Raw genomic sequence first — 21,779 nt, forward strand, 5'->3', positions numbered from 1 at the left:
GTCGCCAAAGTTCCTCCGCGCCCCTCCTGAGCATCCGCCAGTGCCCGCTGTTGCACCTGTGCAGCCTCACCAGCGGTCCTGGCCTGCGTCTTCTCCCAGCCCGGCCGCAGCCGCGGTCTCGATTAGCCCTGGGGGCGTATCCGGAGCCTGCCGCCCCGTCCACGGACCGCTCAGCTCACCTCGGTCCTGGGCCACCGGCACCTTCGGTATCCCTGCGGGCGATTCCGTCGCAGCAGGTCTCCCTCCGCAGCCCCCAGGGTCTGCGTTACCGACAGCCGGGCCTCCAGTCGGGGCCGCTCCGCCGCCGCTGCTCGGGGTACCAGCAGTCGGGTTCACCGCACTCGACTCCGCGAACGGTGAAGGAACCGGAGCACCACTCAGCTGCGCTCCGACGCTCTCCTGATCGCACCCGGACCACCGGGCCGATTAGGGGGGAGAAAGGCGTAAATTCAAGGCTCAGGGCCTAGGCGGACGCGGGAGCTCAGGAGGAACACGTCCGTTCACTCCGCCATCTTGGCCACGCCCTAAGGACCTGTTTAAAATCATTGGTCGAGGTTAACTGGGGCAGCATTTTAAACGATGTACAGAAGCAAATGGACCGATGCGAGTGTCTACATCTTTCGCTTGTGGGACGTTGTAATGTCCTTAAAATGCTGATACTACCCAAGACTTTATATTTTTTTAGATCAGTGCCGCTTGAAATCCCCCGCAACCAACTTGCAGTATTACAGTCAGAGTGGGCCAGGTTTCTATGGGCTCAGGGTAAATCTCGCAGAGCCATGCGACATATGACTCTCCCCCGTGAGAAGGGAGGCTGGGCCATAACACCAAATGGGATGCCAGGCTGGGATGCACTGGTGTGCGGATAGAACTCTATTGAATTAGCAGGGAAATAGTTAATGTCTGCGAACCTCCGTGCACAACACTATAAGACTCTGTTCAATCTTTATTACACCCCAGCTAAGCTCCTTAAATGGGGGGGACAAACGATGGGAAATGTTTCCGATGTGGATCAGATGATGAGGGTATTGTACATATTTTTTTTTGCATGTAGGCACTTAATGAATTTGTTTGTCCACATAGATACATTTTTTACGGAAATTGTGGGGGGCCCAGTAAGTTAGTCTTCTGTTCAGGTATTGTTGGGGGTATCTGAGAGAGAGGTCTCAAATCAACCAGCATATAAGTATAGGTATCTGATTTTTCTTGCAACAGCTGTGGTTCGGCTATGCTTTGCTTCAATGTGGCTCCAGAAAGATGTGCCCTCTTTTCAACTTTGGAGGGCTCGATTTCTGTCCATGTTTAATATAGAATATAGCCTATATGAAATTAAGGGTATTCGGAAAAAGAAACTGGGCATGGAGAATTGGGGCAGAGTGGTGTCTTATAAGAATGAATGAGGAATAGCTAGAGGTGATATATATTTGATTTTATATATCTGCACTCGGACTTTAATGAACCCTATGTATTTTGAATCGCTACCATTTTCTATGTATTATGAAATATGTGTGTTTTTAAGATATCTTATTGTATCTGTAAACCATTGTTTTTATAAAACATTGTAACTTGCGATAAACTTTCATGGATTAATAAAAAAAAAAGGAGAGCATTACCAGGTAAAAACACAATTGTGCTACAATTTTTCTTACCTGTAAAAATTGATACCTCAAAGTACTTAGCCAATTACAAAACGTGTGGTGTTAAAATATATTTTTTAAAACTTGTTTTTTTCTAAATTGTTCTCTAGTTTCTTCTCGAGTGTGTGTGTCTCAATTATTAACTCTACGTGTGTTCAACAAATGCACTGATACTAACCTCTGATAAGCCTAAACTGCTCGCCCAAACTACCACAAAATAGAACATTTGGGATTATTAATTTAAGCCCTGTAAAGCTATATACTCTACATAGTATACCTCGTTTTGGCGTACTGCATAAAAAGCCAGCTTCCTACAAATACCATCACTTAGGTCGAGGATGTCCCTGTGATGGAAAGGACTCCATTTCGGTTCTGCCCTACTTGTCACTCCAAGTATCTGAGGACAGGCCTCCACGAAGTCTGCAATCTGTGTTTCTCACCCAAACACTGTGCCACATTGCTTTGGCTTCCATGGCCCACAGAAAGCGGTTGAAGACAGTGTTGGAAAGTGCCCCTTTTTGTCATGGTCATCTTCACTTTTTGCCACTGATGTTTTTCGACTGATGTGCACTGGGTCTCTGCTAACCATGACCCAGTGCTCGTGCTCTTTCCCTTAAAACAAGGTAAAATGGTCTAATTTTAACACAATTGGCACACACGTTGGCATCACTGCAAGTCCCTAGAAATTGGGGTACCTGGGACATGGGTACCAAAGAGCTGCACATGGGTATCAAAGAGCTGCAGTATGCATTATACCACCCAAAAGGATCTCATACAAATTGTGTGCAGACTGCATGTCAATGGTGCAAATCATGAGTGAAAACATGACATGGCATACTCCCTGTGTGCCATGCATAAGTCACTGCATGTTAAATATGTAAATCACCTTTCAGCAGGCCTTGTAGGCCTAAGGCAGGGTGCATTATATTACATGTGAGGGCATATCTGCATGAGCAGTTTTGTCCCTGTGCTGTCTAGTTCAATTACTATATGGTACAAGTGACCAGGGAAATCCATTTAAAGTACATGTATTGGGCACTGGTCATTACGAGTTGCCCAGCTACATGATGGCTTCTTTGAACCTTTGGTGTTTGGTATCAAACCCCTTGTCTTAATAAATCTTTACTTTTTCCAGTGCTAAAATGATTGACATGCACCCAGAGGGCACCATAGACGTGCCCCCTGAAAAACCTACCTATGTCTAGTGTGCTGGATGGCTGTTATCGTCCAGTCTGCCACCACAGGCAAGTTTATGACCCCTGCAGGTGAGAGGCTACACTCTCTGAGGCCAGAAACAATGCCTGCTCCGGAGGAAGATGTTCACATCTCCAGCAGGATGGCTAGTGATTTAGTGTATGAAAGCCAGGCCTTTATAGCCCCTGCCACCGTTGATATGCGACCCTGGCTTTCCCCAGACCTTGGAGATGCCACCCCCCTGCCCTGAGGCCCATTTGGCACCAGGACAGGTGGGAAATTAGCTATGCAGGCAGGCCTGTTGTACCACCAGGCTAGTCACACCCCTAATGTGGGCTATCTAATGTGCTCCATGAAAGAAGGATTCGGTCATCTTGGCTTTGGTGGAATTAGGAAATCTGGGACAGTGTTATGCCCACGCCCTATAGGAAGTGATCATATAGCAGGTGTAGTGACCCCAGGGGTAAGTAGCCCATTGGCTACTACTCTTCACTCCCCTTAACGCTCCAAAACTTTGTACTAAGGTGGTCCCCTGACACCAGGAACACAGATTTGACTGACTAAAGAAGAAGAAGGGCAAAGAAGGACAAAGATGAGCCGAAGAGCGCAAGAAATGTGGACTAACTGAGGACGTGGCACCAAACCATGCCTGCCTGCTCCCGTCCTAACAATTACCAAGACCCGAATCGTCCTGCAGCCGTACATCCTCCCAAAGCATCGGAGAGCTGCCAGCACTTTGCCAACCCACCAGCATCTCATTTGAAGTGGGTGGAGGCGCCACTTGCCTGCAGGCACCAACCGGACAGTCTGATTTGCTGATACGCTGACCACCGGGTTAACCAATGCAGCAGCAGCCCATGAGGAAGTCACAGAGTGTCCAGGAGGTCAGCCATTTTGATCCATCCAGACTTCGAGATATTGATCTACCCTAAAGGGTCCCTGCACCAATACCCGGAGGTGCCAGAGCCTGTTGTAAGCACCAAGGCCTGTTTGTGTTCAGTTTGAATACCAATGGCGCCAAAACTTACTTGCACCTCGAGTGACTTCAACAGATACCGTCTCTATGCCAAAAGTCGTGTTGCTGTGTTTTCACCTTCAGCAAGTGCTCTGAGAACTGTGAGAGTCTCAAAGTATGCAACCCACCGGACAAAACACCTATGCACTTGAGCCCCCCAGCTCGAGTCTATTGAAACCGGCGGTGTCTCTGTGGTCCTGAGAGCCTCAAGAGCTGAGCTCTGCTTTGGGTTCTGCCATATTGGTGCCCCAATCCCCATTTGCAGCCTTTCTTTGAAAGTACTGTTCCCTATTAACTTCATAGAATAACGTACCACGTCCATCCTCATACTTTTACCAAACTCTGCCATGTGGATGTCCTGGCCTGACCGCTAGCTAAGGTTAGCCAGAATCTCCTCCCTACACTTTCCCCGTCATCTGCAACATCCTGAGGCTAAGCCACTGGTTTTGGGTGGACTGCTTTGCAGTCTATGCACAGAATCTGTATCGACAGCCACATCTGCCATGAACAGGTATTGTTATATTGTTACTTACCCTGTAAGCATCTGTTTGTGGCATGTAGTGCTGTAGATTTATATGTGCCTGCCCTCCTCCCAGTCGCATATGGTTTTTGTAGATATTCTTACCTTTTGTTATCTTTCATACTCAGCTTTGTATGGTTATCTTTACTGTGTCTCTAAGCTTCATCTCCAGTCTCGCCCTTCGTGCGGAAAAATGCAATCTAACAATGGAACCCATGCCCATGCGCATTACCACTGATAGGTAGCCTCACTAGGTCCTGTGACTCAAAGAATTTCTTTGAAGAAAAATAAGTTGTACACATCCAAGCCTAAATGGCTGAAGTATGCACAGCATGTGAATCTACATGCCACTAACAGATGCTTACAGGGTAAGTAACATTTTCTTTTTTTACTACCAACTTGACCTCTAAAATGATGAGTCATGGTCTGGACTTCTAAATCAAAAATCCTTCAGCTATATTTTACTGAGACATTGTCATATTTTGTGCTGTTTGCTTTTGAATTTTCCCCTCAATGACACTGAGTTATTGTTCACTGTGTAGGATATCAACCTTGGAAAACCAGTGCGTCGGATATATAATCTTTACTTAACTAAAAATTTTCAAAAGTACAAAATAATGATATTCAGTACACATTATTATACGTACAGCAATTCTCTACTTGAACAACCTCACCTTTACTACTTATTCTCTTTATTTCAACTGACATGAGGTTTAAGATGAGCTTTGAAAATCCTTTGGAGCAGCCTTTGAGCCCACCCATCTATTTAAGGACCTACTGTAGATGTTACGTATCAACTTCAGCCCTGGTCTTGGATACATGAGGGGTTGAAACACAAATTACCTTGTTAGAGAATGCTAGACACCACTGCCTACCAGCTATTTCCATTATCCACTTTAAACCTCTCCTGGACTTGATTAAATAAATGTGGTCTCTCAGGAAATGGGTTTTTAAATTATTTTATTCTGATTTTCCTGCTTAAGGGTGTTTATTCAGTATCAAATACTATGTTGCATATTCTTGCTTTGGTTGATAGTACTTTTACAAAGAGATGGTAATATTTACTTGCTACAAATATTAACCGTGTCAAAATACAAAGTATTTAGTATATGGAAATAGTTTATTCACATTCTTTTCATCTTTAACATTCTCCACAGGATGTAGTTTTCCAGTGGCTAACGACAAATGACATCTCTTTGAATCAGATCGATGCAGAGGACCCTGAGGTAGGTGTGAGTGCCTTGCAGAGCTAGTAATTCACAGTTGTATACCTATCTGTTGATTATAACAAATAGAGAAGCTTTGATTGTTTTAAGCACATATGCTTTTCAAAAGCAATGCAGGCAGTGAGTGGTTGCTTCAAAGAGTAAAAAGATTACTAAGAAGGATCAATAGGAAATATGCAACTAATGAAGCCAATGGTTAACCAAATTGTTTGTATGGATACTTTTTCCAGCTAACTATTCTTTGGGTTTCCCACTAGGATTTCGGGGCGTTTTTGGAGGTCATAACGGGTGTATACAAGAGAATGCTGGTTGTTGGACTTGGCCCTTCTGGCAGGTTCACCCCTAAACTTTTTGCTTTTAATTATTACTTGGTGTTAGTGATTTTTGGCTTCTGCGCACTTTACCACTGTGTCCCAGGGTAAAGTGCGTGCGTGAAGTGAGGTTGGCCTGCCCTCCCATAGGAATGCATGGGGAATGTATGTGTCTCTGATAGTTCCTGATGCGTGGGGAGTGCAAGCTTGAGTTTGGTATGTGCGGACTCGTGTGATTAAATGCTGCGCGATGATGTGTGCGGCGTTGTTGTGTCTAGTGTGGAAGTGTTACTTCTAGAAGTTGGCCTGTCTGTGTATAAAAGGTAAATTGGCTTGTGATTGGCTGAGACTGGCTGGTGTGCCTGGCTCCATGAATCAGGATGGGTCTGTCCCGGTGGTGAATGGGAGATCTGCATGTTAATGTGAGGGAGGGTGCACCTGGGACCTGAATAGGGCTGGGCTTTCCCCACACAATGATGGCTCCACCCCCTGCGGTGCGACTGACCCTAGCCTGGCCAATGAATAGTGAGAGGGGTTGAGCACATCAGAGTGCTCCAAAACCAGCTGCGACTGGTTTTCCCCCCACCCTGCAGCCTAGACAAAGGATTTCTGGGTATAAGAAGGGGCTGTGAACCCATACCAATGTTCTCTTCCTGATCCTACCTTGAGGGGGGCCTGCTGCTGCTGGGCGCCAGGAGGACTGCCACTGGGGACTGCCTCCCTGCCTGGAGGGCCTTGTGAGCTGGCCCCTGGGCCCAGCCTTTGCCCCCCCCCCCCCCTTGCCTTCCTTCCTAGTTATACTTGGTCCCTGGACTTTTGGGACTGCTGTGGCTGGCTAAGCACCTGGGAAGCGCTTTGTTCCTACTTTCCTGGGAGGCGCTTTGTTCCTACCTTCCAGGAGCGCGGTGGTGTTCACCTGCAGCCCGGAGCTGCAATTCCCTTCGTTGAGGGATTCCCCGGCGTAGGGATCCCCCCTTTGGCCGATCTTCAGCGCAGGTGCCCACCCTGCGATTTGACCCTCCCCCCTTCATGCAGCAGCCGATTTCAGCATGGCAGCCTTGCCTGCTGTAAATCGGCGAGTTTTAATTCCTAATCCGCCAGGGGTGCCTGCCCCGTGTTGTGCTGCCAAGGAGTGCCTTGAGGGCCGCCGCGCTGCCCGCGGCGACCCGGAAGTGCTTCAGCCCAAAAACTGGAAGTCGACGGGAGCCCACCCCGCGCTCCGGTGTAGAAGGAAGAAGAGAGCCTGTCCCAGGCAGCGCCGCCTTCAGAGGACCCAGGCGGGGGCCTACCCCGCGCTGGGACGGGATAAAGAGGAGCGCCGGGAAGTGTGAGAGAGCCCCGAGGAGCGGGAGCTCTCGTGTGTGCGTCCAGCCGGCGAGCAGGACTCCAGTAGGGAGGGAGTCCCCCGACCGCTACCAGAGGAGAGTGCCGTGTCTGCCCGGAAGAGCCCAGTAAGGAGGGGGCCTCTGGGTGGGTCTGGCTTGTCCCTTGAGTGGCCCCCACTGGATAGCGGGCCGCTCACACGAAGCTCCGGGGGCCCTTGTAGTCCGAGGGGGCGTCGGGGCACATTGCTGGTGCCCGCCCCCCTCCTGCGGCTGCTATCTTCCTTTTGGGGCAGCATTGATCTTTAAAGGCCCCTTGGGTGCCCGGTCAGATTCCTTGAGCGGCCCCACTTACTAGCGGGCCGCTCCGACGAACGGGGGCATTTGTTTCGTGCCTGAGAGAGGCACACTTTCATTCCTAGAGCCCACAAGGCTTTCTCTAACGTTTGGGGGCATTTTGAGGATTTGGAGCCCCGAGGCTCCTGGGGGCATTATTGCATACTGAGCCCCGTGGCTCCCACGTTGTCTCGGGCACAGTTGGATTCCGAGTCCCCCGAGAGGGACTCCAGCGATTAAGGGGCATTTAGGGTGGTAGAGCGGTCCCGGCTGACAGCGGGCCTCTCCCCCCAGTGTGGGCAGCATCTCTTCAAGAGCCCACAAGGCTCCAAGGGGCATCTGGTTTCTCGCATGGTCGGAGCACAGCTGTGCCAGAGCCCGGGAGGCTCCCACGTTGTTCTTTGGCCCTACTGTTCCAGAGAGCCCAGAGGAGATCCCCAGCTGCCCAGCACTTAGTGGGCAGCTGCTTAGTTTAGGCATGCCCCTCTTGTGCAATCTTCTTTGGCTGCCTGCGCAGCCTGCCCTAACATTTGGGACACAGGGCGTTTCAGCCCCGGAGAGGCCAGTTGGCCTGGGGGATAGTTTATGTGTTGTGCCCTTGCGTGGGGTACATGTTTTTGCCCTATGTGATCCTTTGCGCAATTTGTGATGACCGGCCTAATGTCATTTCTGCATCATGTGTAATGTCTTTGTGCCTATACCTCTGAATGTATTGTTATGCTTAGGAGGTTGTTTTTCCTAGTATAGTAATGCTAGTGACCTCATGGTTCCCTGCGTGATATTTTCCTAAAGTGGTTAGGATTGTTTAGGTGGTACTTACCTTTTGCCAATAATTACTGGTTGTGTGCTACATTTGTTATTTGGTGCTACAATAGTTCTATGGCCTAAGTGCTAGTTCTACCAAGTGCTTATTCCTGACAGTGGTCCATGTGGCCCTGTCCTGTACATATATCCCCTGTAAAGTCCGCCCGTGCCTATGGCACATTGTAAAGTGTGTTTCCTATCTAATGCGTTTGATATAATACAAAGGCTATTTTTGTATATAACCTTGTGTGGAGTTCCTTTTGTGGGGGGGCCTGGGATGTTGTTGCTGGGGGTGCGTGCGCAAATACTTAACTTACATTGCCTCTGGGATTAGCCTTACTGCTCGCGTCACGTTGCCTAGAGGGTGAGCAGGGGTTATCGTTGGCATGTAACTCCCTTGCTCTGACTAGAGTGGTGGTTTCTGCCTGGCTTTGGCGCAAGCCTCAGCTAACCGGAAATCCCATTTCTAACACTGGTCACTATAGAGGAGGGTCATAAAATATCTTGTATTTGTGTGTCTTGCACTGAACTGCGCCCTCTGGGCAGAATTTAAACGTGGCAGACACTGGTAGGTCAAAGCAGACACTGGAAGGTCAAAGAACAACTTTTCCCCAAATATTCCAGGAGGCATATTCACTATTGTAACTCCAGTCCCGGAATATTTTGGGGAAAGTTATACATTTCGCAAGTATTTTTAGAAAGGGTTGAAAAGTAGTTATTCGCTTTTGCAGAAAGTGCTGCCCTTAAGGACCCAGTTTAGGGCAAAAAAGTAGAAACCCCTGAAATATCAGAACAATATCTGGGCGCAAGTAGTGTTCACTGCATGTGCCTAAAAGAACTCCTGTTGGATCACCGTTTTCTAGAGGTCCTTTTTTCAAATTGAATAAGATCTGGCATAACTGCTATCTACTAAGTTATAGAGTGCGTTCAGATGAAGTAGGGAAAAGCAGGTCAGCTACAACCAGAAATCACATGGTATGGTGGTTTAGGGTTTGATGTGCACGTTGGGGGCAAGTGAGACGTGGGTGGCCAAAAAATCTCTAAGAAATCAAGGACACTTGTTCATTTAACGCCCTATAGTGTGGACAATGGTGGTACAGTATGCATTATTTTTAATTACGACTGTCATAAGACTGGAATGACTGATCACTTCCTGCCTCGTTACCCTTTTAAGCTGTCAATAATATCCTTCAATGATTTATTAGCTCCATGTCTAGGAAGACTATATAGATGAGTGGGAATATCTTCAACAGGAATCCATGAGTAATCAACGTGGCTGGCATATATTTCAATATTATCTTTGAAACAATTTCCTTCCCTCATTGATAATAAAAGCTGTTGCAGTTTTGGCCTCCTTTCCCATCATAGTTTCAGAATGAAGAAAACCTTTTAAAGTTGTTTCCCTGGATTTGTTTTCGGTATCTGGGTTAGACTGTGTTGTAAGGGAATATATAGTTGTCTGCCCATATAAAGTCTCTTTAGATTTACTCGTGCCCTCCAAAAGACGCAGTCCTGATGTTTGCCACAAATGCATTTTTTTTGTTTGATGGACATGTCATTGACGCTGTAGCAACACAAAAGATGATGGACAAAATGCTGAACATTGTCAAATACTCACCAGCAGTCACAAATCTGGTTGAAATCCATTGTTGTGTTTGCTCACCATGCCTTCCCAGTTTGGAGCGAGCCATATGCAAAGCTGTCTTGACCCTGCTCTCCATTGGAACATTCCAGCCCGAACTGCCATGCCCGGACCTCCCTGTTCAGCATTCCCCCCATCATCTTTTTGTGTTGCTGTAGTCGTCCTAAGTGGGAACGGTACGCCCAGACGTGGGCCCATGCTCACTATGCCATTGGATTCAAGCTTGCCTGGCTGATTAAAGGGTGATACTCTGAAACAGGGTTTCACACAATTCTTGTTTCAGGTCCGGGGAGGACCTGGCCTGGCAGTTCGGGCTGGACTGTTCTCATGGGGTCAAGAGTGAGTTGACTATGGCTGGGTCCAAACTGGAAAGGCATGATGAGCAAAAAAAATAGATTTGGGCCCAGATCTCTGTATTGAGGGAGAATGTTTGCCAATGTTCAGCATTCCATCCATCATCTTTTTGTGTTCCTAAAATTTTACATCTTTTCTATCTTTATCTTGTGCAAAATGTTCTTTCTTTCTGTTTAAAAGTGTGACATTTAGACATGTGCACAATTGTTAGCGTCATAAACGCCTCCTATCTAGGCTGACATATTTTTGTTTATAATCTGGTCACTGCCACATGAATATGGATACTTACAGTGGAGACTAAAATATATACATGTGAATCAAGTTGACACATATATTGCCGTATTTAATTTATCTTGTTGGGACATTGGCGGTGCCAAACTTAAACCTGCGATAAAAATTGGCAACCAAGTGCTGTAAAAACCCTTGAATTTGCCCATAGTTTGGAGAGGCTTCGCGATTGAACTATCAGGCCAGAGTTCAAGCCAGTTTGCTGCAGCAAAGCAGCCCCAGTCAGAGTTGTTTCAGGGTTCTGAGAGCAGCGCAACGATGTGGCCTTCGGCCTGGCACTTGTCGTTCATTCCTGGGCAGGGACTGGGATAGAGAATAGCTAGACCGTTATTTCGTACTGAAAAAAGCAATACTGTGCAATCCATCTCAAGAAACTCTATTTATAGACTTGTTATTTTCTACTTCTGAAAAATCTTAACATAGCGCTTAGAAGTAGCAATAGGGTGTTGCGATACTAGGAATGTACTAATGGTGTTCATCTTGTTTAGTCTGGCCATGTCGTGCATTGCTACATTTATTTTCTCACTCTGTTTGGTTACCGTTTATGTTTTATGCTCTAGACTGGAATTTTAGAAATACATATTTTAAAGTTTTTGTCCCCTGTCTTAGTGCTATTTTGAGTGCATAACGAATTTACAAAAGTACGCTTGGAGTTCCACTGTGTCCCTGAACTCCCTAATCGTGACCAGAAAGCAACAACTGCACAGTGTCGTTTGTTTGGTGGGTTGTGAATGGGTCGCAGACCAACTGGATTTCTAATTTGTCTTGGTGCTGAGAACTAAGTCCTTGCACAAAGGGGTTAAATATGTAACCTTTGCGGCTCTGAGGAGGACCCACAATTCATGACAATTGGCATCTGAGTGCTTGAATTATCTGGATTCTTGAGTAGTTTTTGATGACTCACTCCAAAAAGCAATTGTTACAAACAAACTGAAGCGATAATTTTTAAAATTGGTCTTCTCCTTCAGATTAAATAGGAAATCCCAGTTTTCTGTAGGTTTATCAAGCTCAGCTCTTAAAAGGCTATTCCCCGTCGGTGGTTTCTGCATTTGTGGATCTCATGTAATGTAATCAGTTCATTAAACATGACCGAACCTATTGTGATAGGGCCAAATTACAAGGCAGCTGGTACACAACATCTCAAAGACAGATGTGCATCCGAATGCTCACCAAGTCTAAAGGCAGTATTTCAGAATCCAAACTTGGAGGTGATTTGTTTGTGGGATATTGTGTGATTTGCAAACTTTGAATTCTTAACCTACTCTGTTCCTTATAATTCTAGTTTTCTATCACTGGTACCGTCTTTGAATTCTTGCTTGTTAAATTGGAAGGATAATTGGAATTTTACTTTGAGTTACCAGTCAAAATGAAGTGCCTAACGGACACAGATATGCGTTCGGGGTCATAGCAGCTCTAGAATTCCTAAAAGGAGCAGTGTAAACATTGGTATGTGGAGAAGATTAAATGCCTTGTTCCCAGCTTTATTGTTTCGCTTTTGGTAGACGACTCAAAATCATTTAAATGAAATTTATAGTCCTTATATGCAAATCTATTTGACTTTATGTAAACAAATATGTTGTGTGCTCTGGACATATATTTCGGGAAGTGGTTTTCAAAGTTTACATTTTTATCTATTCGAATGTGTTCATGGATCTTACACATTATCATGCAAATATGTTAAGCTCTTCTGGTCTTCAGCAAGGTCATCCAATGATTCTGAATGAGGATAAGAACTATCTCTCCCACGGTGTGTTGAAAAGCTGATACCCTTTGTCACCTATATTTCATGAGGCTCCCTCTAGTGTTGTGATCACATCATATCTACAATCCTTAAAAATCACTTTCCTGATGATATCCTAATCCAGAAAAACAGAAGATAATGTGTAATTCCTTTAATTGAAACAGTAACTGTAAGTGGAACATATACCTGCTTTCACTGTTCAGTGAATTGGTTGTGCCTTTTAAAATAAATGAAAGAAACAATTGGGATAGAAATTTAAATCCACAAACTGAGCAGATATGAAACATGGAATGGAAATTTCTCTACGCCTACGATTGTCTTGGTGTTTTTTTCATTTCACTTTTCAGTGTACCATATGTTCTTCCAAAGAGTTCATGTTGTAAAAGGGAGTTTGGAAGGTAGATCAGGATACTGTGACAATAAGGTGACCTATTCTTACCATGTTTTCATCTTTGTATAATAGATTACAGATTACACCATGCTCCCTGACATATCTAAGCTGTCGGAGCATTTGCGAGTCTGCCTGCAAGAGGGAGAAGAGAATCCCCGAGATTTCACCACTCTCTTCGACATGACCATCTACCAGCTGGACACGACATCTCTCTCCAAAGTCATAAAGTGAGTCACTCTGCTGCATATTTCTCACATGTTTTAACTCATTTTAGTGTGCACAGTCTTTGGGCAGGGAAGAAATAACATTTGGTCCATTGCCTACAATTGACTCCCATTTAGTCTACAGTAGCCAGTATTATTTGGGGCGTAAATCTCGTCTTGTAAAAGTTGCACTGTCAACTTTTAAATTTGCTTGTCTAACGTGAATTGTTAGGTGTGGGGCTACAGATTGTATTATAGTGCTAAGTTAATTTCAAATTGTTAGGGGCAAGTGTGGAAGAACTGTGTTACTAGTATTACTATAAGGAGTACCTTATTCAAACTGTATTCATTTTCCTTTCTGGTCTCTTATTGTTCTTTATTCATGTTTCCAAATCTGTTTTCAATCTTCCATACCACTCTATGCCTGCTGCCACAGGAATTTAGAAACTTTTCTGCAAGTTTCGATTTTCTGATTTTCTCATAATGTAATTTGTTTGTATGCCTTTTCAAGTTTTTTGCTTCTTGTTTATTTTGGCACAATTATGGAAATAGTAGTTGGGAAACACATACTCCAAAATGTGTGATTGCGCCATTACATAGCCAGGTAAACAAATACAGATGACAGTAGTTGCAGTTTCATCAACTTGCTTCAAATGGTGTAGCAACTCAGTGAATTGTGATTTTTGTTTCTTACTCGGGTGTTAATTCCAATTAAAATCTACAGAAATCTGAAAATGGAGTGCTCAGGTCTGTGGCATAATTTGGCATCCCATGTCCGGTTATTTTATAGAATTGTTGCAGACATATAACCCTTTTAGGTTGTCATTGCTTCTTTCCAGGATTTGTTGCAAACATTAAACACTAGGCCGAGGTATTGTGCTAATCTGTTTACTTAAATGTTTACTGATAGCAACTAGTCTTCCTGGGAATACGGAAGCTTATGCTTTTACTGGTGATTTGCGGTTACTGATATTTTATCGTTCAGAAGGTTTTACTTCTTGTCAAAGACAATCCAATAAATTCTGAAGGAAAATGAAACCTTCATTGCCCTGCTCTAACAGACGAAGTAGTCAAATATTCAATGCTAAAACACTCAGGCTGGAGGATAGTGCTTCAAAGAAAAGTAGAGGTATTTTAAGAATGTTTCGGGGCACTTGAATCTTATTTTAGATCCCTTTCAAGATTTGACAACAAGACTGTTTAGATGATTCGCTAGTGTGTTGTATTCTCAAAAAGCAATGCATCAAATTGGTAGTAAACAAATTGGCAGAAAAGGGCTTTAGATCAGTTTTCTACTGCCATTGCCCAGTTCGTATCATTAAAATATTGGTTCATCCCACAGTAAAGCAAATGTGTGGTCGGGTACTGGGTCAGAAACTTTCAGCCAGTAGCTTGCCAGTGTCAGTCATATTTTGATCCAGCCCACATAGACATTTCATTCATTGTCTCGCGTATGTGGTGCTGAGAGTGATAACATTTTTCCTACTTACTGTTAGTGTCCACATCCGGAAAGACAGAAACGTACCTGCAAAAATAGTCCACTTCAGGATAGACTTCCATCTGGCTCTCGTTGTTAGTAGTGAGACCTCTACTTCAGTGGCAAATGCTGTTCCTGCACTCTTTGTTCTGTGTCTCTTGTTTGCAATTCCAACTCCTCCTCTCCCACAACCCATGTCACGTGTTATTGTCCAGGCACCTTCTCTTTTCTGTCGTCCTTCTCATTGCTGCTAGCAGCCCTGGCATCTTCTCTGCCTTACTTTCTTTGTTGCTCCCTCATAGCCGCCCCTGCACCTTCTTTGCCTTGCCCTCTTTTTCGGCATTGCCTGGCATCCTGTTTCTTCCACTTTCATTGTTTATTTCATGGCTTTGTCGTTAGCTTGGAGCCAGCATCGTTTTTTAGAACGTCCCCTGTTGCCAGTATGTGCGTCATTAAAATGCTTAGGTCTTGGCTAGACAACGCATACGCTGTCTCAAAAAGACGTTTAGTGTTTTATGTGTGAGCTTACATGCTGCCCATCTCCTTCCATTGGTAAACATCAGCGTCACTTTCATTTTCTGTGATGCCATTCGTCTTGGCATGCGGGCATCATGCCCTCCTCTTGTGTTTGGCCCTCCCATAGCGCATGAACGAAGTACATGTCTCCTTACACCGCTCCTGATTTGTGGAGCCATTTTTTCTTTGTTTTCAAGTACTCAATAGGATTACTTGGGTTTTCAGGCGGTCTCCCTTGTACACATACAACTAAAATGCATTCTTATGTACATAAATGAATGCATTTCTTTAAAAGTTGGTAAAATTCGACCAGCACTTTATTTATTCTTTTTACACGGTCCAATGGCATTGGAGCGCTTGCTCCGCCATCCGTCTTGCCATAGCATGAACACAAGCAGACAGTATTGTAGCACTTTACCACTACTCAATGACACATTTATTTTTGTATCTGATCCTGCTTCAATTACGTTTTTTTCCCCCGTCGTTGCTTGCCCAGCTCACCATCCCCTCCTGCTTCCCTGCTTCAACCGCCACCCCCAATCGCTCCCTCGTCGCTCCTGTTTTCTATCTTTTTTCCATGATCTAATGGTATTGTAGTGCGTGTTCTGTCCTCCATCTTGCCTTAGTGCTAACACCAGCTGATGGTGCTGGAGCGCTTTCCGTGCTCACCAGTTATATTACACAATGACACATTCATTGTTGTAGGCAGAGGGAAGCGTAAGTGATTTGCCTAGAATCACAAATTGTTCAGCTGACCCCGAGATTCGAACCAGGTTCTCCAGTTACCCTCTTGGTAGCTCTCGCCGTTATACCGCATCACTTGGCTTCACTTCAGAGCTCCTCAACTGTTTCTCGCTATCACTTCCGCATTTCTTCATCAAGACCCCTTCAACATGGATCAAGAATTGGCAAAGCCAATAGATCTCAGCAGTGCCCAAACTATTGGCCTTGTCAATGTGAATGTCTTTTAGCCATGTTGTCTGGCAATACATCTGCTGTTCAACATGGCTGAAAGTCACAGAAAAAAGTGCTATGACGCGGCCAGCACTAGCTAAGTCATAGCACTTTTTTTGTGTTGGGAGAGGTAGGACAATAAACTCGGCATGGATGGTGAAGAGACTCTGCGTTGGCTCAACATCAAGTGATTCTGGGCTTTCAGTAACTTTCTGACAGTGGGTAATCAGGCCTATACTCTCATACTTTGAAAGAGGTATGGTGTCCTGAATGATCTGCAGGCTGACGTCCAGCTGCCGAGATTATTTCCCCTCTGGGTGGATTAAACGACTTTTTACTAATCCACCTCGCTGCCATGATAATATACCTTTAGCAGCTTTCGATTGCCCCTGTCTTACTTAACCATTCTTCATTTAGTAGTGGGGCTTCGGAGAGGAGCCTAAGCCATGCTGATTAAGCCACTTCTTTAGTTCAACCAAACTTTCATGGGGTATGTGATATTGTCTCATGGAACATCTCGAGGCTCAAGAACAAGCTAACCTCTCAGGACTTGCACAATATTACCCTCACCACTCATATATTTTGCATCCAGGATCCTGGTAGGTGACACCTCTGCATGTTGAGTTTTCTTCCCTCTTTACAGCAGCAAACCCGTCCCCTGCTGGCCCTGCTAAGGGTAGTTTACAGATGCTGATCTCCAACTTATTACCTGTCAGAAGATCTGTCACGTTCTCTCCTTACTATCAGTTTGTGCAGTTGAATTTTAAAGGGGGCGTTTGATGTGATTATAATTATATCAATGTGTTTGATTCTACTTGTGACGTCACCAGAGCTCTGGAAGGTGACCTAGATGTGTTTCTCCTGCAAGTTTGTCCAGTTGTGTGGGCTGGGGATTTTAACAAATGTGTTTCCATCCAGCCAGACGAGTGTGCAGTTTTACCAACTGGGCCGGGGAGGGTACCCAACATTTTCAACACAGCAATTATGGTAAGGGCTTAAATACTCTGATTCACCAGTACAATTTATTTCTGCTGGAAGAACATACTCGATTAGGTCATTTCCAGACCCATAGGTTTGTGGGAAGGAGTGCCCATTCTATGATTGACCATCTTTTGGTTAACTCTACCTCTGATCATTCGGTTTCTAATATCCGAGCCAAATGAACAGCAGTTAGCGATCATAATCCGATAGTGTTATCTTTGACTATATATGCTGACGGCTCTGTAGCCCCCGCCGAGATTTCATACATTTCTACTGTTAGACCAAATGGTGTACGCATTAGAGGATTGGGATTTGACCCAACGTGCATATTGCAAGACTGTTGATCCAAACGGCAAATGAATTTGACACTTGCTTAACCCCTGTTGTGGATAACGACGACCTGGTTTCTGCTTTTGAACTTCTTACTGAGGCCCTTAATTCCTTCTTGGTGCGCCTGGCTAAAACAGGGTCATCTGTAAGACAGGGTTGGTTTAATTACACATGTACACATGCTTCCAAAAGACTGAAGGCTGCTAGAAACCATGTCCCAAGAGATTGTGCCACTGTTAAAGTTTTAAGGAAACAGTACAATGAGGTTTTAGCAGTCAGGGAAAAGGAGCTAAGGGAAGAGGCTTGGTTGAATTTGGTAAATGCTGCTGAGACTTACGATATCGCTTTGTTTTAGAACACTGTAAACGTCCCATTTTTGAAAAGTGATTCTTGTCCTGATCTAACATCACATGTTCCCTTAGAAGTGTGGGTAGACCACTTCAAAAAGATTTTGACCCTTAAAACCTTTTGTGAGTCAAGGTCTTCTCTTTTGGCCATAGTGGACCAGAAAGGAGTCCCATTCCTATAAGCGGTTTGCCCTTGGTCTTAACGTTGGATGAGGTTGTGGATGCAATGCACAACTGCACGAAAGGGCCCGATGGGGATCCCAGTTAATGTCTTTATAGGTATGCATGTGCTGTAAGCCCCAATACTTGAGTTTTTAATGCGATGATATTGGGTTCTGTACCTTCTTCATGGGCTAAATCCATTATTGTACCTATATATATGAAGGGGGATAGATCAGACCATCCTTTTCCCTCCTGGATTCCTCAATAAAACTCCCGGGTAGGGTTGTTTTGCGGAGACTGGAGGACTGGGCAACCGACAATTCCATCCTGTCAGAGGCCCAGTATGGATTCAGAAAAGGACTTGGGAGGCTAGAACAATGCCTACATCTTGAACTCTTGATTGGGAAATATAAAAGAGCCAAGCCAGGTTTACTTTATCTGTTCTTTGCAGATCTTACTAGTGAATTTAATTTAGTTGATCACTCTATATTGTGACATACTCTGCTCTCTTACAGAGCCCCTTAGAATATCGTTTGACTTTTTGCACAGCTCTATGAGAATCGTTCATCCAAAGACTGATATGGCCCTAATGGAGAACTTACTCCTTCTTTTAGAATTAGGCAGGTGTATGACAGGGGTGCATGTTGGCCCCTTTCTTATTTTCTTTGGTTATAAATGAGGTTGATAATACTCTCTGGTCTGGTCTTTGCAAGCCGATATGCCGATTGTTGCTAGTCGTCCGGTACCTGGTTTTCTCTATGCAGATGACGAGGTCCTATTATTAAGGACCGGCTTGCAGAGATTAGTGGATTCTTTTGCGGTTTTTTTCGAATCTAAGAAGGCTTCTGGTCTCTGGCGGAGTCCGAACCCTCATCAACAATCTGGAGCCCTGATTGGTCTGGCTGGCATTAAAAGCCTTACTCCACAATTATGGGAGAGATACCTTTTGGACAAAAGGGACACGGTTCATGTTCATGAAAACAGCGAAGGATCCCTCTTGTGATGCACACTCATATTCTCACATCTATATACTCATCTTTTTATAAGGAAACTCTCATACATTTATCATCCAAATGGCTATCTATACACTGAACCCTGTTTAATGCAAACATGTCTCCTTCATTTCATTTAATAAACTCTCTATACATAAAAATATACTCTGTTCAGTGATGTAAAAAGGTCATATACTAGAATCTCATCAAACAAGTTTATAAAAACATTCACAATTTATGCAATATCTCATCACTTTAAAATACAGTCCTCTGCAAATTTAGAAAAGCAATATCATTTCTTTTCGAAATGTATATAGTGACAAAATACCATAATTCACATAAATAAAAATGTCACTCCTAGTTATTCCCAAGTAGTGCAAGGAAAGCAAACATTGTCTCAAGTTCTCACCGCGGCTTTTTGTGGTATGCAGATGGTTCACCCCACCTTCTTCCAGATAAAGTATTAAAAACCAATATAATAGTTGTTGGATCAGAATGGACTTTTACTTCCTTGTCACAGGGTATAATTCACGTCAGTTAGGTCTTTCAAAAGGATGATCTTTTTATTTAATATTGTTTTGAAATGATCACCCAGGTGATCTGAGCGGTAAATCCGTTTTTGTTCTTTTTTTGCGCCACTTTTCATCGGACAAATCTCTCAGATATCACTGATTGTGTTCACAAAGGACAAACTCCATTTCTTTTTCCTTACTGCCAATTCTTATTTCTCTTTCCTATGATAGTCAGAAGGGAGAGATTGGGTCTTCATGAGTGAAAGCTTTTCTACCCTTCATTGAGGGAAGCCTAGTGCAGATGTTCATGGACAATGCCTCCTCACAGGGAGTCAGTGAGCTTCAGGCTTTGTCATCCAAGCCTCCATACCTGAACATCTACCCAGAAATATCGGTTCTTCAAAATAGAGCTTCCTTTCTGACGAAAGTTGTCACCCCCTTTAATATAGGCCAGTCCATCATACTGCCTACCTAATACTTTCCTCCACATCCCTCTAAAGATGAGGAGTGATTTCACCGACTAGACCCATAAAGAGTGTTGTCGTTCTACCTTGACTGCACGAAAGAGTTCCGGGTGGACTACAAAACATTTGTGGGATATATCTGGGTGAAGAAAGGAAAGGCCTTGCAGAAGCAGGCTATCTCCCGATGGATCGTGCTCTGCATTATGATCTGCTTTGGCCAAGAAGCAAACCCCTGAAGAGTTTGGAGCTGATTCCACCAGAGCCAAGGCAGCAACCACTATGTTAGCATACAGAGTTGGGGTCCTAGACATCTACTAGGCAGCCACTTGGGCCTCTCTGCACAAGTTCACAAAAAACTACTGCATGGACAGTGTGGTCCATAGGGATAGGCACTTTACCCATTTGGACCTTGAGGACTTTTTGGTTTGAAATTATTTTGCAGACCCACCTCCGGGGAGGTATTGCTTGGGTATCTATTGTAAGGTATGGAATCTGCAGCTAGAGGTCTCTATCAGATTAACAAGTTACTTACCTTTGTTAATGCCTTACCTGGTAGAGACTTTATGTAGCCACAGATTCCTTACTAACCCACCCATTGTCCCCAATCTGTGAACTGATTTCCTGGGACGGGGCTTTTCCCTTTCAGGGCCTTAGTTTTCCACACCAGTGTTCAGTGTTCTTTGTGGCTCCGCGCTCCTGGCTTGGAAAGTCTCAAAAAGAAACTGACATCAGCATGCTGGGGTGGTGCCTATGTAGGCACTGTGCACGTCTGGTGCCAACAACTCCACACGGAGGCGATCGGCTCCACCTACCAGCACGCAGGGTTATGTCAGGATTCTGCCATCCTGCCACTAGGCCGTGCTCCCGAAGGCCCTCTGGACTCCTGCCTTTATCCCTAAATAGGGCATTATACACTTCTACACCGTGCCAGATACACCATGTCTTCCAGTCGTCATGGTCCTTGTAGTTCCCTCTGTCTTCAGACCCTTCCTAGATCACATCCGAGTGGTGGTTTCTTGTTTGCTAGATTTGTGTCTGGATCCTACGGTTATTTTGGACCCTTTATCCCTGTATTCAGGACACTTTTCCATATTAGCTCTGATCCACACACCGTTCCTTGTTTTCCGATTCCCAGTCTGTGTCTCCTGGTTTCCTTGGTCTTCCTTCTTACAAGCAGCAGTTCAGTCTTCTCTTCATTGGTGGTACCCTGATTCCCTGCACCTGTTTAATTCCTTGCACCTGGTTCTCTCCCTGCACCTGGTTCTCTCCCTGCACCTGGTTCTCTCCCTGCACCTGTGCTCTTCCCCTGAGCCTCCAGCTATTTTAGCCCTGTGAGCGGCAGAGTGCTCCAGCTTTGCAACTGACTCCTGTTGTGTTTCCTTGTGCTCGGTGTTCCTGCTGCTTTTACTACAGGCTTGTCCTTTGATTCAGTTTCCTTTTTCCCTGTAACTATTTTTCTGTCTTTTGGCCATATGTAGTATCTGTTTCTGACCCTAGTTTCCCTGCATCTCTGTTTCAGTGTTAGCCATTGTTCATAGTCTCCTGCCTGCACTCTTCTTGATCTGTCCTGTTATATGCAGACTCCCTGCCTTGTATTCTGTGTTCCTGTTTGTTTGCATGTTTCCGTCTTGCTTTTTTTGAGTGAAGAACTTTCCTAGCCTTGTTCTCAGAATTCCAGTTCTGTTCCTTACCCTGATTTCCAGTCCTGCTTTGTCTGGGCCCAGTTTCTGTTTATTCTGTTCCCTGTTGTTCTGTCTTGTATTGTTATCTGTATTTGTATTGCTTCTAAGGGTGTCAGTTAGATTCTAAGTCTTGTGCCTGTGCCACAGAGAACCACCCAGAACACCTTATCCATGGGAGTTGCTGGGTGTCTCCTAGACCTCTGTGAGATTAGCCTGCTCCTTGCTGTCATATAAGTTCTTTTCACCTCACAGAGGGATCATTTCAGAGAAGCAGACAAACTATCATTTAAGTTAGTTGGCTATTGTTACCCTGCTTATATTCCTGTTATGTTTTCTTGTGATTGCCCTGCAGACTTCAAGTGCCCTAGTCTCAGCCAA

At 44.7% G+C, this 21,779-nt stretch overlaps 1 protein-coding gene across 2 annotated transcripts in view; it reads left to right on the forward strand.

Moving 5' to 3' along the window:
* The window catches only part of IFT52 (intraflagellar transport 52), a 201,980-nt gene that overhangs the window by 134,241 nt on the left and 45,960 nt on the right, over window positions 1–21,779 (forward strand). For both annotated transcript variants that reach the window (XM_078650500.1, XM_078650501.1), the window contains 2 exons: window positions 5,524–5,592; window positions 12,854–13,008. In XM_078650500.1, coding sequence (XP_078506626.1) covers window positions 5,524–5,592; window positions 12,854–13,008 — 224 coding nt within the window. The remainder of the gene's footprint in view (window positions 1–5,523; window positions 5,593–12,853; window positions 13,009–21,779) is intronic.

This window comes from Lissotriton helveticus, chromosome 7 (genome assembly GCF_964261635.1).
Source record: "Lissotriton helveticus chromosome 7, aLisHel1.1, whole genome shotgun sequence".
Classification (NCBI taxonomy): Eukaryota; Metazoa; Chordata; class Amphibia; order Caudata; family Salamandridae; genus Lissotriton; species Lissotriton helveticus.